The following is a 15781-nucleotide window of genomic DNA, read 5'->3' on the forward strand; positions in this document are numbered from 1 at the left end:
GATTACATTTCCACGCAATTTGGGTGCATAGGTCCTGAGAAATAACGGCCTTGATACGCCTGAGCATTGAGTCAAACGGAGCTTGGATGGCGTGTAGAGGTACAGCTGCCCATGCAGCTTAAACACGATAACACAGATCATCAAGAGTAGTGAAGGGTAGGGCCACGGGTCATGAAATATCTGAAATGTAACGTCCATTGTTCAAAGTGCCGTCATTGCGAACAAGAGGTGACCGAGACGTGTAACTAATGGCACGCCATACCATCACGCCGGGTGATACGCCAGTATGGCGATGACGAATACACGCTTCCAATGTGCGTTCACAGCGATGTCTCCAAACACGGATGTGACCATCATGATGCTGTAAACAGAACCTGGTTTCATCCGAAAAAATGACGTTTTGCCATTCGTGCACCCAGGTTCGTCGTTGAGTACACCATCGCAGGCGCTCCTGTCTGTGATGCAGCGTCGAGGGTAACGGCAGCCACGGTCTCGGAGCTGATAGGCCATGCTGCTCCAAACGTCGGAGAACTGTTCGTGCAGATGGTTGTTGTCTTGCAAACGTCCCCATCTGTTGACTCAGGGATCGAGACGTGGCTGCACGATCAGTTACAGCCATGCGGATAAGATACCTGTCATCTCGACTGCTAGTGATACGAGGCCGTTGGGATCCAGCACGGCGCTCCGTATTACCCTCCTGAACCCACCGATTCCATATTCTGCTAACAGTCACTGGATCTCGACCAACGCGAGCAGCAGTGTCTCGATACGATAAACAGAAATCGCGATAGGCTACAATCCGACCTTTATCAAAGCTGGAAACGTGATGGTACGCATTTCTCCTCCTTATACGAGTCATCACAACAACGTTTCAGCAGGCAACGCCGGTCAACTGCTGTTTGTGTATGAGAAATTGGTTGGCAACTTTCCTCATGTGAGCACGTTCTAGGTGTCGCCACCGGCGCCAACCTTGTGTGAATGCCCTGAAAAGCTAATCATTTGCATATCACAGCATCTTCTTCCTGTCGGTTAAATTTTGCGTCTGTAGCACATGTCTGTGGTGTTGCAATTTTAATGGCCAGTAGTGTAGATCAGTAATTGTCACCCTGAATGATAGGTTACTTTCAGCCGTCTCAGTGTCCTCCGTTAGTTGTGACACTATTTGTGTATTAATTAATTGTATGCACAGAAGAGGCAGAATGAGCCACGGAGTTGACGTGGCAGTGACTGTAAACAGTGAGTAACGGGGGCGGCGCCGTGTGCCGGCAGGTGTTCAGCGAGGACGGGCGGCTGGTGTGTTCGCTTGGGGGCCGCAGCTCGGGCATCGGCTGGGTGTCCGGCGTGGCCGCCAGCGGCGCCGGGGAGCTGGCCCTCACCGACGGCTCGGCGCACGCCCTCTACGTCTTCTGACCGCCGGCTCCGCGCCTCCAGCTCCAGCGACCGGCCAGCGCCAGCGTCCAGCGCCGCCATCTCGCCTCCAGTCGTCCTCCCTGCTCACACTACCTACTTCCGTCCTCCCCCTGTGACAGCCAGGAACGTTCCACTACCTTTCAGGCGTGCATACCGGGCAGCAGTACTTGCCCTTCCACTGTTTCGGCCGTTCACCTCGGAGTCGTCTTCGAGGCGAGTCGCTGAACGAGCGGTTTAAGCATTTCGGAGTACGAGACGTCACGCTTAGGCTTCCAAAACTCAGTCACCGACTGTCCATCAAAGGCGGGTGTGGGTCTCGTCCTGTACACTGAAAGGTTGGCCGAATGAAGGAAGCGAGTAGGAGAAGGCTAAAGTAATACACGTCGGTACTGCAGTATGCATTTAAATCACCTTTACTCTAGCAAGAAGAATGCATAACTTTGCAATGAGGTGCGAAGGGTCCCGGCTGTCTGCTCTTGATCAAGTGGGCTGAGTCTACAGTGGCGCTCGTAGAGCTAAACAGTACCTGCTAGAGGGCGCTGGCGTCGTTGTCTGTCGTAGTGCCAACTTAACTGGCAGCTACGCCGTGGCATCCTAGCTATCGATACCACAGTATTGCTGTCACGAATTCACACCAGAAAAATGATACAGTATTGCTCCACGCGGTAAAACTTCAATAATCACTCCGCTAGAAACGTCTTTTCTGTATTGCGTGATTTATTATACACGATGAGCACAAAGTCTTCCCCTGATTATAACAATTTATTACAGAATAATCGTTTGACATAATAATTTACATTTGGTGTCATTACATAGGTTAGCTTACAATTTTTTTAAGACCACTTACGTTAGTAAACCTCAACGTGTGCTCCCTTGGTAGCTCGGAGAATGTCGAGCCGGTATTCCAGTTCCCGCCAGGTGTTCCTTAACACGTGTTTTGTCACAGTACCCATAGCAGCTTGTACCCTAGCCTTCAGTTCGTCGACGTCAGCAACTGGTGTGACGAAGACTCTGTCCTTGACATAGCCCCAGAAAAAAACAAGTCAAGGGCCGTAATGCCTGGAGAGCGGGATGGCCAGGGTGTTGGACCGTTCCTTCCAATCCTCCGATCCAGAAATGTATCATCCAGGAAATCACGCACTATCAAAGCCCAGTGGGGGAGGGGAGGTGGGGGGTTCTCCACCATGCTGGAAAATTATCCATGGTTGATATTCTTCCGACTGTGGGGCAATGAACCTTTGCAAAACGTCTAAGTAAATATGAGCGGTAATGGATTTTTCCGCAAAGAAAAACGGTCTCAAGACCTTGTTATGCATGAGGCCGCATCAAACATTCACTTTTTCGCTATCCTGCCTGAACTGTACATTAGCATGTGGAGACTCTGAACCCCATATACGGATATTATGCCTATTTACCATTCTACTGACATGAAAGCTCGGTTCATCGGTAAAGCGAATTGGGATTTAAGTAATCGTTAGCGCCATCAATCCTGTTGAAAATCTCAGTTGTAAAGTCAGCACGCGTCAGCAAATCATTCGGTTGCAAGGCCTGCACGATTTTCACTTCGTAAGCATGCAACCTAAGCCTTTCATGAAGACTCTTCACCACACTTGCTTGCGGTGTTTGAAGTTCACGTGACGCTTGAGTTGATTTAGACGGACTCCGCTGAAACGATTGTCGAAAACGATCAGCAGTTTCATCACTCACACGAGGCCAGCCACTTCGAGGACGATCTCCAACGCTGCCTGTTTCGTTGAACTTTGCATACCATCGCTTTACTGATTCAACATCAGGAGGGCACCACCCATAAGAAGCCCGAAAATTACGCCGAACACTGATGGGCGATTTGGTTTCGTGAAACCAAAGCACACGTTGCGCTTTCTCCTGCTCCGACGCCTAACGTGACCTAACAGACCGCGTCGGTGTTGTGGAGCACTAGCGCCACCTATTGGTCTCAACAACTATAGCACTAACCTATGTAACGGCATCAAATGTAACTTATTAAGTCAAACGGTTATTCTGTTATCAATTTTTATAATCAGGGCAAGACTTTGTGCTCACGAGAACCATGTAGTTTTCCAAGAAATCTGTGATTTTTAGTTCCATATTTCCAAAGAGTCTACTAATGGAACAGTAATATGTATGAGTTTCAGTATAAAGCAGACAGAGTTAAACAGTACTGTCATTATGGTAAATCATGAACGTGCTTAAATACGTTGAAGGCTTACCGCATCTAGTAAATTTGCAACTGGATGTCAGAGCAAAATTATGAACTTACCTTGTCTTGAAATTTACGCCAAAATTATTGAACAAGGTTCCCTGGAAACGCAATCTGATTTCAATAAAGATACTTTCGATGCGGCAGAAGTTCCGCAAGCGAAACAAGGGGCTAATCTGAAAGATTTAGGTTTTAACACTGACTACAAACACTGCATAATTAACTGTAATGGTGCATTAGGGTGTATTAAGCTGTGCCTTACAGACTCAGCTTGTCCAGGGCAAGTGTATTTGCCACTGGTAACCTTCGGTGCATGAAAAATTTGATAATCGGAGAGCTAAAGTGATGGAGAGACCGAATTCCGGCGACGCTGTTTCTGCGTCTGCGGAGAAGCATTACCAGTAAAACTGTGAACATTGCGAAAGCGCTGCATGAGTAAATAATAAAATGTAGCGAAATGAGGTCCATTTCCATAAAGAAATTCTGATGCAGATGTGATCAGGTGAGGAACACGAAATCACAAGGTCGGAAACATACGCAAAAGTATATAAACTCATGAATTCACTGACACCAAATGTGTTGAATCAGCTTCATAATTATCCAAATCGTTAAAAAGTTGCTACGTCCTCGAGGACGAATACATCTGACTCACGGTATTCATCAACGTAAATTTACATAGTCACACAAGAGATCTTCAGAATAGTATAAAAAAGTTGTTAATGAGATTTCACGACACACACAAACATACACATACACACACAGAGAGGGAAAGAAAGAGAGGGAGAGAGAGACTGTAATTCCTTGTATCCATGGATTGTAGAAAGTCCAGAGACTGGCTCACACGTACACAGGTGAAATCGAAAAGTTTACAAAGGCGCTAACTCCCCTCAACAAATCGAAAGAAAAACACAAGAAGGTATCTCATCGAATCCTTTCAAACAACATGTTGAATGACCATCTTCGAATACCCATTCGATAAAGAAGTAGCAGCCAGCATCCGGAGCACAGGTTGGAACAAGCAAGGGTAGCGGGTTTGTCCCACTGCACGAGCACCCAGTAACCTGATTGGCTGTCCACAGGTCAAAGCTTCACGAGCGACTGAGAGATGCCATGCAAAGACGCATCACCAATGCAGACGAATTCGCCAGCGACCGAAACTCTGAGGAAACAAGTGACTTGTGTTAAGCATGTGGGCGCATAGAAGAACATCGCCATCACCTCTGACGTGGCAACCCGGCAGGCCCTTCCTCATTTCATTAATCTTTACCTACTCTAAATTGTTATGATTTCCAATGTTAGTAGCTGTTTATCCTTTGGAACTATTGCTAATATCTATTTTTACATTTTCCTTCTGTATCTGTTCTACTTCCAAGGCAACATAATTGATCCACCTCTTCTTGAAGAGTCTCTTCCGCAAACTTAACATTTATTCCTCATGCCCATTTGTTGCGCCACCACCACTACCTCAGTTATTATTTTTGTTAATGTGTTTATCGTAGTACACATTCGATTTTGTAAGGGTTCGTCGCAGTTACTCATTATTTTCGACGACCACTACTGCGTCATCAGCGAACTGTAACATGCGGTTTTGTCTGCCTTGTGGCAGACAGCGCACTCCCATAACGAGAGACTTCTCCCTTTGCCCCTTCAACATACAAAATTCAAATGTTAGCGCTGAAAATGCGCTTCGCTGCCGTCCTCAAATGTTTACCGACTTCGGCCCCTTGTATTTTGCAGTCAGTCATGACGATTTCAGTCTATTGTATGTATGAACAATTGTAGATTGAAACTTGAAGTGGCTCGCAAATACTAAAGTCACCATTTCTTGCGCATATAACACGCCAGATTTAACAGTTACCGCTCTCAGCTTTTGTACAGGCTAGATTAAGACGTCAGTGTCGGTGAAGATACCAAGCACAGGTTAAAATAGTTTGTCAATCATATTTTTCCTCTTCAGCGTAACTTATGCCTTATCCGCCTAGATGACACCACCTTACTGCATTTACCTCTTACCAAACACAGCAAGTTGACATTCTGACTCAATAAAGCAGCTATGCTTCCTTCAAGGCATCATGTGAAGGTCCACACAATACATTATTTTTTTTACTCGTACTTACGTTTATCAGGTCTAGTGCCTCCACGTTTCAGTTGACGGTGAGTGAACTTGTCAGGCTGTTCGGAGGAATATCAGGATATTTCCGCCTGCTTATGAGCCGCAGCATAATGTTGAAAAAGCTTAGAAAACGCTATCGTCACTCGGACGCCGAGTGTAGAACTAAGGCAGCATCGTCTTTCATTATCTTTCCCACAAGTTCTTTCTCCGTTATCCTCTCATCATCTCATTATGCTTTCTAAACCCTCATCCAATGCAGTTTGCGCTCTCTGTATCTCAATGTAATTTTTCTACTCTACTCGTTCCTTCGCTGCCACATTAGCTAATCACTTGAGCTTAAGCTGTTTATTCCATTCTGCTGCTGCCCCTACCTCACATTTGGAGAATGCTGTGGTCTGCATACGCTGCTTCAGAACATACTTTCTAAAATCTGCATTAATGTTTGAGGCTATCAGTTTTCCATGGTTGCTTTTAATTGTTCCTTACGTACCTAAAGGCAATAATGACTCCGGATATTTCATTTTATAGTTTTTCTATTTACACCCTTGAATTTCTGTTAGTTGTTATGCTTGCTTTAATTTAAAAAATGAAATACACGCCACTGACGTTTCATAATAATATTTGTCTTATCGTTCGTTGTGGAACGGCTTTCGGCTTTTCAGGCAATTCTCAGACAACTCAGGACTCCTTTTGATCGTTTTTAAGTATTCGTGTGTTTATTCTTAAGCCAAATTCACTGATGTTTATTATGACTTTTCTACTCATTATCTGAGTTCTCTCAGCAGTACAATGTTCTCCGTGAACTGCAACAACGCTGTCCATTTCTCTACTATGTTTTCTTCTTTTCATACAATTCCTTTAAATGCTTCTTTAACAAGGAAGTAAAAGAATGTGGTAATGAACCAACGTCTTGTATCTTCTGTATCATACGCTTGTCTGTTGTGTTAGTACATTGGGCTGTTTTATTGCTATTCGTTTATCTGTGTACTACCTTCCTTTTTTGTTTTTCAAAAGAAGCAGACACATATGTCAACTGAAATTGTCGAAAGGTTTTCTTAGATTCGCAAATGTGATTTAGATATTTCATAGTAAAATAGTTGGTCGGAATACTAAGCGTAATTTCTGTCTCTCCACTTGTATACAATTCTAGCTAAACACGTAAGATGTACTGCATGATATGTACCCTTTATTTCTATCGACCTGTCTCTCTTCCTCCACCCTTCTCTCTTCTCATCTTTCGCACAGCTCCTCATTTCCTCCTGTTCTCTTTTTCTTTTGTTCTCTTCCTCCTCTTCTCCAGTCTCTCCAGTAGCGAAAGCACTAAGCTCCTGCACGGATCACCTTGGAGACTCGTGGGAACCAACGGCTTCAATAACTAATCAGAACCATTGCCTGTATCATTGCACCACAGTGTAAGGAATAATGCCTCAGACACTATGCAGTGTACTGCCCTAGTTGAAATACAATTAGTATGTGGTAGAAGAGACAAAAGGAATGTGACTTCATGAGCTCACGTTCTCTCTAAGTTCTACATACCTTTTCGTCTTCCCGACTGGCAGATTTCAACGCTGGCTGTCGTTTCAAGTTCCGTCAGTCGCACCGAAATCTTTGACTGATTACAAATACAAACGTGCCATACTTTAAAAAAATACTATGGGTAGTGGGATCGGATAAAAAATGCTGTCATTGAAATGTTGGAATGGCGACCATGGAGCATGAAAAACGGGCTTGGAACTTACCTTCTCCTTAAAATTTGTTGTCGGCTGTTGATGGACGTGGTTAATACGTTGTACGTCTTGTTAGTACCACTCTGTACGGTATACTGATGTATTACTATGTTATTATCAATACTGGAAACTGTAATATAGTTAAATAAAGCAGCAAAAACCATAAGCGACTGTCTTTAATTTCTTCCAATGGCTGAAGTTCTAATAATTAATGCAACTGATGTCACCAGGGCACAATGAGAGAATTTTATCTTTTGAAATAAAACATGTTTCGTGAGCGCAGTTACCTCTAAGGAACGGTCACCGGCTGCTTGGGAACAGCATCTTAGTTACCTTAATTTTGTAAGGGAGGAGTTTGTTCGCGTCAGTACGGTAGCTTTGTGGCCGCCAGTATTTTATCTTGCCAGAAGCTCGCCTTGATGCAGCTTCATACACGTGAAGTGGATGGAGGTACAAGCAGCAGATGGTACAGCGTGTACCAGTCCCGTGGGAGAGTCCGCCAACTGAACTGAACTTGCTTCTGATTGGTCGGCACATTCGGGTGCTAGGCGCCAAAACGCCAAACTTCTCTTATTAATTACTTATAAACTTTTCGTTGTATTTAACCCAGTTTTCAGTTGACAATCTCTCAAGGTTACCCTAAGAGCCTACCGTTTCTGTTTATCAGATTTCACTAGTTTTGAGAAACATAAGAGTATTGATATTACAACCGAAGTGCTTCGGACACCTTCGGGTCACTTTGGCGCGCCTGGAAGACGAAGTACTTCGGCTGCGCTAGTCGCTCTGTTTCAGCCGTTCTTCAGAGCCGGGCGTGTATCTCTGTTCCGGACGGACATGTCGTACTCTGTATCGGAAGTTGTGAGAAAAGTTACCGTACTATTAAAAAAGCTACGTCGAGTGTAGTAGAAGACAGTGCAAAAAGTGATATTTTAAGATATAAACAAACAGGATACACTAGTGAGATGTGTCGCCTGCCATCATTGTCAGAACTACAGATCTTGCCCTCTGTAGATACGGAGACTAGCCTGGGTAAGTGGCATCCCACAAAAAAGCACAAACACAGGTTCAAGTTCGAGATGACACCACGGGAGCCTCCGCCGTAGAAGATCCCACGACCGACGAGCTGTCTTCTGCGCTGGGAACACAACTTTAGAAGACGACAGGTTGGTGGAAAGGACAGTTAGGGACTCTTATTCAATCTCTACAGATCTCTCTAGCTTCCAGGTCTGACTTCGTATAATTTCATAGGTTGCAGATGAGTCGAGTTCTGAATCTAACAGTGTGCATGTTAATACGAGTAGCTAAGCGCGTGTTATTTTCATTCTCCTCCCCCCTAAGACCTCAGATTGCACAGTTCACCCATCCTCAGGTCTTTCCAGGGAAATCCCCCGTAAAGTAATCATTTACGACTATAAGCCCCTCACCCTGAAGTACTAAATTTAGGATTCCTGTCGTTGCTGTGAAATTTAAGTTGTTTACGCCAATAAAAAGTGATTATTCATTTCCGCGTGCACTTACCTCGAAGCATGCATGTTACGATTCTCTACCACCCGTAAAAATTTAGCCTCAAAGTTACAATCTCAGGCCGGCGGTGCTGACTTTAAAGAGGTTTCGAGCATTAGACCGGGCCAGTGTGGAACTGCAAGCCAGCAGCTCCGGCAGTGTCGGGCTGAGCGGCACACAGCAAGCGACCGCCCCGCGCCGCTGACTTGTTCCGGTGACGCCCTGCTACCCTGCTACCCTGCTATCCTGCTACCCTGCTACCCTGCTACCCTGCTACCCTGCTACCCTGCTACCCTGCTGCCCTGCTGCCCTGCTACCCTGCTACCCTGCTACCCTGCTACCCTGCTACCCTGCTACCCTGCTCGCCGTCTTTGCTCGCCAGTCACCTCTGCCAGCACAGTGCCTGCCGCGCCACCACCGCTCAACACGCATCTCGACTCTGAACTGCCTACTGACGCTTTAGAATGTGACTTCGGTTGTTACAAAAACCGACATACGTCACAATATCGAGAAGAGCATCTTCAGAACCTCGGCCTGAAGAGTACCGTTGCTAAGGCGTTCGAAACGTCGGTTTTGTTATTGCTTGTAGTGTTTCAAAATGACGCGGCCTGTTGCACAAAAGGAATTTATTCTAGTGGACCGCCGCCATGGAGGATTACGCTCTTGTTGTTTTTGTATGTTTTCAGCCCTTCTATCCTCACGCCAACTCGATTCACTGACCATGCTACCGATGTGATCTGCATGCTCACAAATCAGCCCTGTGTTGCAGTGGAGATAACTGGCCCTCAGCTTAATTAAAAACCATGTAATTTTCGAGGTTCGAAACTTAAATAGTGGCAACTATTTATTCAGAACCGATACAAAAGAGTTACGTGTTTGCACCTGTTACTGTCCTTCAAAACAGTCACCAGCGTTGTGTAGAACACGTTGCCAGAGATGTGGAAGGCGTAGTATACCGTTAGCAGAGCCTGTTCTATTGATGGTGGAATGGACCGGTCTACCGCCTGTCGAATCTCTGGAACAGTTCTGAAGCGAATGCCATGAAGTGGTTCCATCATCTTCGGAATCAAATCAAAGACACAAGGACTTAAATCCGGGGAGTATGGTGGATGGTACAGTACTTCCCAGTCACATCGACCGAACAGAGCAGCCACAGCTTGCGCTGTATGCGCCCGTCCAAACTGATGGGTAGGTTGCGCAGAAAGAGTGGCCGCTTCTTTCGCAAAGCTGGTCGCAGGTGATGATCCAAAAACGAACAGTAATACTGTGCATTGTCGGTCTGCCTTGGAGGAACGTAATGCGTTGCGATAAAACCATCACAGTCGTACACGAGAATCACCATAACTTTCACCATACTGGGGCTCTGGAGTAACAGGTGCAAACACGTAACTCTTTTGTATCGGTTGTGAATAAATAGTTCCAAACCTCCAGATGTCAGACACTCAGGTCGGTACCAAACGTTGTGTGTCGATAGAGTATCAACCAAAGCTCCGGTTTCGTTCGTGCTGTGTGCTGTCGTCCAGCAGAACAGGAATAAACGTTAACTAAAAATAACACCAGAACTACGGAGCGCAGGAAAAGCATAACTGAGAGTAACGTATACATACAGGTCCTGTGGGGAAGTTGGTAGAGCGATAGATCCTCATCCTGGAAACATATTCCAATGATGACAAATTTTTTTTACTGTATTATGCGTGAAACTGTTATATGGTACTATTAATACTTCCTCACGTACGATGCAATTGTTTCTTTATACTACTGTTACGATTGTTTATGTTTACTCTGTGAAACTGCAAAAGTACCAGCTGCTTCATCACGATTCGTGTCAGTTGTGCCGCACATGTCCGACAGAACACCACACCTACCTCTAAAAATGGACTCTATAGGTTTGTTATTTCCAACTAACGAAACGGAAGCAGACTGCCAAAAGAACGTAAAACTCCGAAAAGTCCTTTTACATGCCAGTAAACTGGCCTCCCACATAACAGTTTCACGCGTAAACAGTTGAAGCTAATTGTCATCAGAGATGTTTGAACGCGGGATCTTTGGTACGGCGACCTCGACCTCACGCTCTACACTGAAGCGCCTGAGAAACTGGTATAGGCATGCGTATTCAGAGATATGTGAACAGGCAGAGTACGGCGCTGCGCTCAGGAACGCCTATATAAGACAACAAGAGACTGGCGCAGTTGTTACATTGGTTACTGTTGCTGCAATGGAAGGCTTATCAAGATTTAAGTGAGTTGGAACGTGCTGTAATAGTTGGCGCATGAGCGATGGGACATAGCATCTCCGAGGTAGTGATGAAGTGCGGATTTTCTCGTACGATCATTTCACGAGTGTACCGTGAATCGGAGCCGAAGGCCCACCCACGAAACAAAGCTTTACCCCTCTCCTGGTCCCGTCAACACCTTCATTGGACTGTTGATGACTGGAAACATGTAGCCTGGTCGGACGAGTCTCGTTTCTGATTGGACCGAGCGGATGGACGTGTACGGGTATGGAGACAACCTCATGAATCGATGGACCCTGTACGTCAGTCGGGGACGGTTCAAGCTGCTGGAGCCTTTGTAATGGTGTGGGGCGTGTGCAGTTGGAGTGATATAGGACCCCTGATACGTCTAGAGAAGACTCTGACAGGTGACACATACGTAATCATCCTGCTTGTTCCCCTGCATCCATTTATGTCCATTGCGCATACCGACGGACTTGGGCAGTTCCTGTACGCCAATGCGACACTCCACACGTCCAGAATTACTACAGAGTCCCCCCAGTAACTCTTTTTTGAGTTTAAACACTTCCGTTCACCACCAAACCCCCCAGACATGAACATTATTGAGCATATCTGGGATGCATTGCAACGCGCTGTTCAGAAGAGATCTCGACTCTCTCGTACTCTTTCGGATTTGTGGATAATCCTGCAGGAATCGTGGTGCAGTTTCCTCCAGCACTACTTCATACGTTAGTCGACTCCATGCCACGTCGTGTTGCGGCATTCCTCCGTGTTCGCGTGTGCCCTACACGATATTACGCAGGTGTACCAGTTTCTTTGGCTCTTCAGTGTAATTCGGTATTTTGGTTGATATTCTATCTACATACATTGTTCGACATCGATCTAAGTGTCTGACATACGGAGGTTTAGGTGTGAGATAAAAGACGTGTAATTATTATGATGTAGAGCTCAGTTGATGCTGAAATAACGTATTTTCAGTCTGTGGATAGCTGTTTTTCTTTTTTTTTTTAATCTATGGTTTGCTAGTTTCAGGCGCAGTAGCCCATTTCCAGATGATATTGGTAGTTATATATTACAGAAACGATATCGATGTCGCTGCCATACGTACGATCAACACATTCTCGCCACAAACACAAGAATTTGTATACGTCCCGTTGATGTTGATGAATAACATATGAACAACTCTTAAAAGTAGAGGGCACTTTTTACTGTTACCAATCAGGTTTCTCTAAAACTGCGATATAAGGTTTTAACATGTTAAAATTTACTTTAGTTATGACAGAGAACCGATAGTTCTGTAGTGGCAAGTTACTCTGTAACTGCAATATATGGTTATGTTGGCATTTAATACGTTCCAAAATTTCTTTTTGTAAACTAATATATTTCTATCACTAACTGTATCTCTCTGTTTAATTATGTTTTTAACTTTGTCTAATAGATCTGAAGATGGGCAGCTAGCCTGAAACCGGTCATTGAAAACGAAAAATAGCGATCAAAAGACTGAAATGCCAATTTTTATATTTATATTTTTACATTGTCTAAGAGTCGATATTTCTGGCAGAGCATAGTATTTTGTTTCATTACTGACTACACCATCTTGACTCAAGCAGTAGACTCTGCCAGAAATATCGACTCTTAGACAATGTGTCTAATAGTGTGTTTTAATACGACAGTATGACTTCTAGGGCAGTTTATAACAAAACACTTGATAATGGCATTTTGAAGCCGAAATCATGATTGCGTAAGTGTAAATGTAACACTGTAAATCAACAACAGTCTAATGGCGGTACTGACTTTAAAGAGATATATATTATGACTGTGGCCCCGCATTATGAAAAAAATTATTAATGCTGAAAAGGTTGCTTTTATAGTTTACCAACAAAGAAGCGGAGCAGTGCTCCTTTTTTTTTATTTAAATCTCATTTTGTTCGCTTTTGTTCGTTGTCCCTGCTCGGTGCGGACGTCGTAAGACATCCGTTTAAGTTCGTTGTTGATCGATTAACTCAGTTTTTTGTACTACAGAAGGCAGCTATCCCTCTGACCGAACACGCTGAGCTACCGTGCCGGCGATGCTGCTGAATCACGCTTGGTGTGATTAGCACATGGAAACCACCTCGTACGAAACATCTCATATCAGTGCGGGAAAAAGAATCGCCGTGCAATCAGTGCCGCTAGGCACCATTTCTGCAGAAGGAAACGAAACGTTGCGCCACACGATGGCATCTGGTAGACCAAATGTAGCTGAAACGGTGAGTGTGAAAAAACATCGATAATCTGTGGTAGTCTTATATTGTAGTTGGAGCTATCGGCGATGTCACAACGGAAGCACTTTTAATACATCGAAGTTCAGGTTAAACAAATAGCTTTCAGTCGGCAGATATTAGTCAGATGTCAAGACAGTATGGCTTCAGTCTATGTCTCACTGTTAATGAAAGTGGATTCGACAGAATTACGTCTCAGTGCCCATCCACGCATTGCGCCTTTCTACACGCTGTCATTTGTTAAGGCTCAGTCAGAATCATAACGTCTCGAAGTAGCGTAGTTTTGTATTAACAACTACACTAAAGCGCCAGAGAAACTGGTATAGGCATCCATGTTCAAATACAGAGATATGTAAACAGGCAGAATACGGCTCTGCGGTCGGCCACGCCTACATAAGACAAGTGTCTGGCGCAGTTGTTAGATCGGTTATTGCTCCTACAGCAGCAGGTTATTAAGATTTAAGTGAGACTGAACGTCGTGTTATAGTCGGCGAACGAGTAATGGGACACTGCGTCTCGGAGGTAGCGATGAAGTGGGGATTTTCCCGCACGACCACTACACGAGTGTACCGTGAATATCAGGAATCCGGTAAAACGTTGAATCGATGCGGACGGACAAAGATCCTGCAAGAACGGGACCAACGACGGCTGAAGAGAATCGTTCAGTGTGACAGAAGTGCAACCATTACGCATATTGCTGCAGATTTCAATTCTAGTAGCCAAAGTAGGGATTACTTTGAACGGGACAAAGTTGATTGGTTCAAATGCCTCTGAGCACTATGCGACTTAACTTCTGAGATCATCAGTCGCCTAGAACTTAGAACTACTTAAACCTAACTAACCTAAGGACATCACACACATCCATGCCCGAGGCAGGATTCGAACCAGCGCCCGTGGCGGTCGCTCGGTTCCAGACTGTAGTGCCTAGAACCGCGTGGCAACTCCGGCTGGAGGACAAAGTTGATGTTGATGAATAAATAAAGAAACTTTAAGAAAAGCAAAAATTCCCGTTCCTTTTTTATCACATCTCGCATATATAACAGCAGAAATATAACTCTACTTACATATGTAAATGTACAGCAATGACAAGCGAGTCATTTAACAAGGCAGGATATGAAACTTTTTCTGTCAATTAGCACACAGGTTGTCGTGTATGTTACTGCATTCAAATCTTAGTCAGTGACAATTCTTCATCACGTCCGACATACTTATCGTGTAGTGTAAACATGGCGCTGACAGGTCAAAGAGTCTTCATGAGCTATCTTTAGTTATTTCTGACATCATATTCCCTGAGACAAAAATAAGGGCACTTCATGAAGAAATTATCCGAATGGGACGGAAATCGGTAGATATATACGTGTACAGACAAGCAAATTATTACAATTTCAGAAAAATTAATGAATTATTAAGGGAAAAAAAGCTTCACAAACTGAGCAATTGAGTAATGCGTTGGTCCACCTCTGGCCCTTATTCAAGCAGTTATTCGGCTTGGCGTTGATTGAGGGATATCGTACCAAATTCTGTCCAATCGGCGGGTTAGACCGTCGAAAGTTGGGGACGGATCCGGCGATCTTGGTCGGCGAAGGTAGCGTTTGTCCAGCACGAAGACAAGCAGCAGAAACTCTCATCGTCTGCAGGTGGCTGAAATGTAAGCCCAGGGTGGCTTTTTTATGAATGGCAACAAAACGGGGCGTTGATTATCGCCGACGTACGGCTGTGCTGCGAGGGTGCCACCGATGACAAACGAATGGTTTCTGCTATGAAAAGAAATTGCTCTCATGGCCATCATACTATTTGTCTGGCCATATGGAAGGCGACAGACAGTTCGGTATCCCACCGCTGTCTGCAGCGTCTCCAGAGATGACTTAAGCCTGGGATATCATCGGATGGAGTAGAATTGTCTTCAGCGATGAGTCCGACTTCGAGCTGAGCGCTGATGACCAGCAATATTCTACACCCCGTTTTGTTGCTCTTCATGACAAGGCATCCTGGTCTTACAATTCAACAAGATAACGCTCGCCCTCACACCGCTTGTCTTCGTGCTTGCCAAACCCTACCTTGGCCAATACGGTCCCTGAATCTCTTTCCAATTGAGAACGTTTGGTGCATTGTCGACAGATCCCTCCAACCAGCTCCGGATTTGGATGATCCAAAGGACCAGTTGGATAGAATTTGCCACGATGTCCCTCAGGAGGGGGTCCAGCAACTCTGTCAATCAATGTCAAGCGGAATGACTACTTGTACAAGGGACAGAATTGGACCAACACGTTATTGACTTGCTCAGTTTCTGAACCTCTTTGTTCTGAATAAATTATT

The 15781-nt window shown here is 44.9% G+C and overlaps 1 protein-coding gene across 1 annotated transcript in view; it reads left to right on the forward strand.

Moving 5' to 3' along the window:
• The window catches only part of LOC126267909 (RING finger protein nhl-1-like), a 62524-nt gene extending 54890 nt beyond the window's left edge, over window positions 1–7634 (forward strand). The window contains exon 8 of the mRNA XM_049973219.1: window positions 1270–7634. Coding sequence (XP_049829176.1) covers window positions 1270–1410 — 141 coding nt within the window. The 3' untranslated portion in view covers window positions 1411–7634. The remainder of the gene's footprint in view (window positions 1–1269) is intronic.
• Window positions 7635–15781: the final 8147 nt, after the last annotated feature.

The sequence above is a fragment of the Schistocerca gregaria genome, chromosome 4 (assembly GCF_023897955.1).
Source record: "Schistocerca gregaria isolate iqSchGreg1 chromosome 4, iqSchGreg1.2, whole genome shotgun sequence".
In the NCBI taxonomy this organism is placed as follows: domain Eukaryota; kingdom Metazoa; phylum Arthropoda; class Insecta; order Orthoptera; family Acrididae; genus Schistocerca; species Schistocerca gregaria.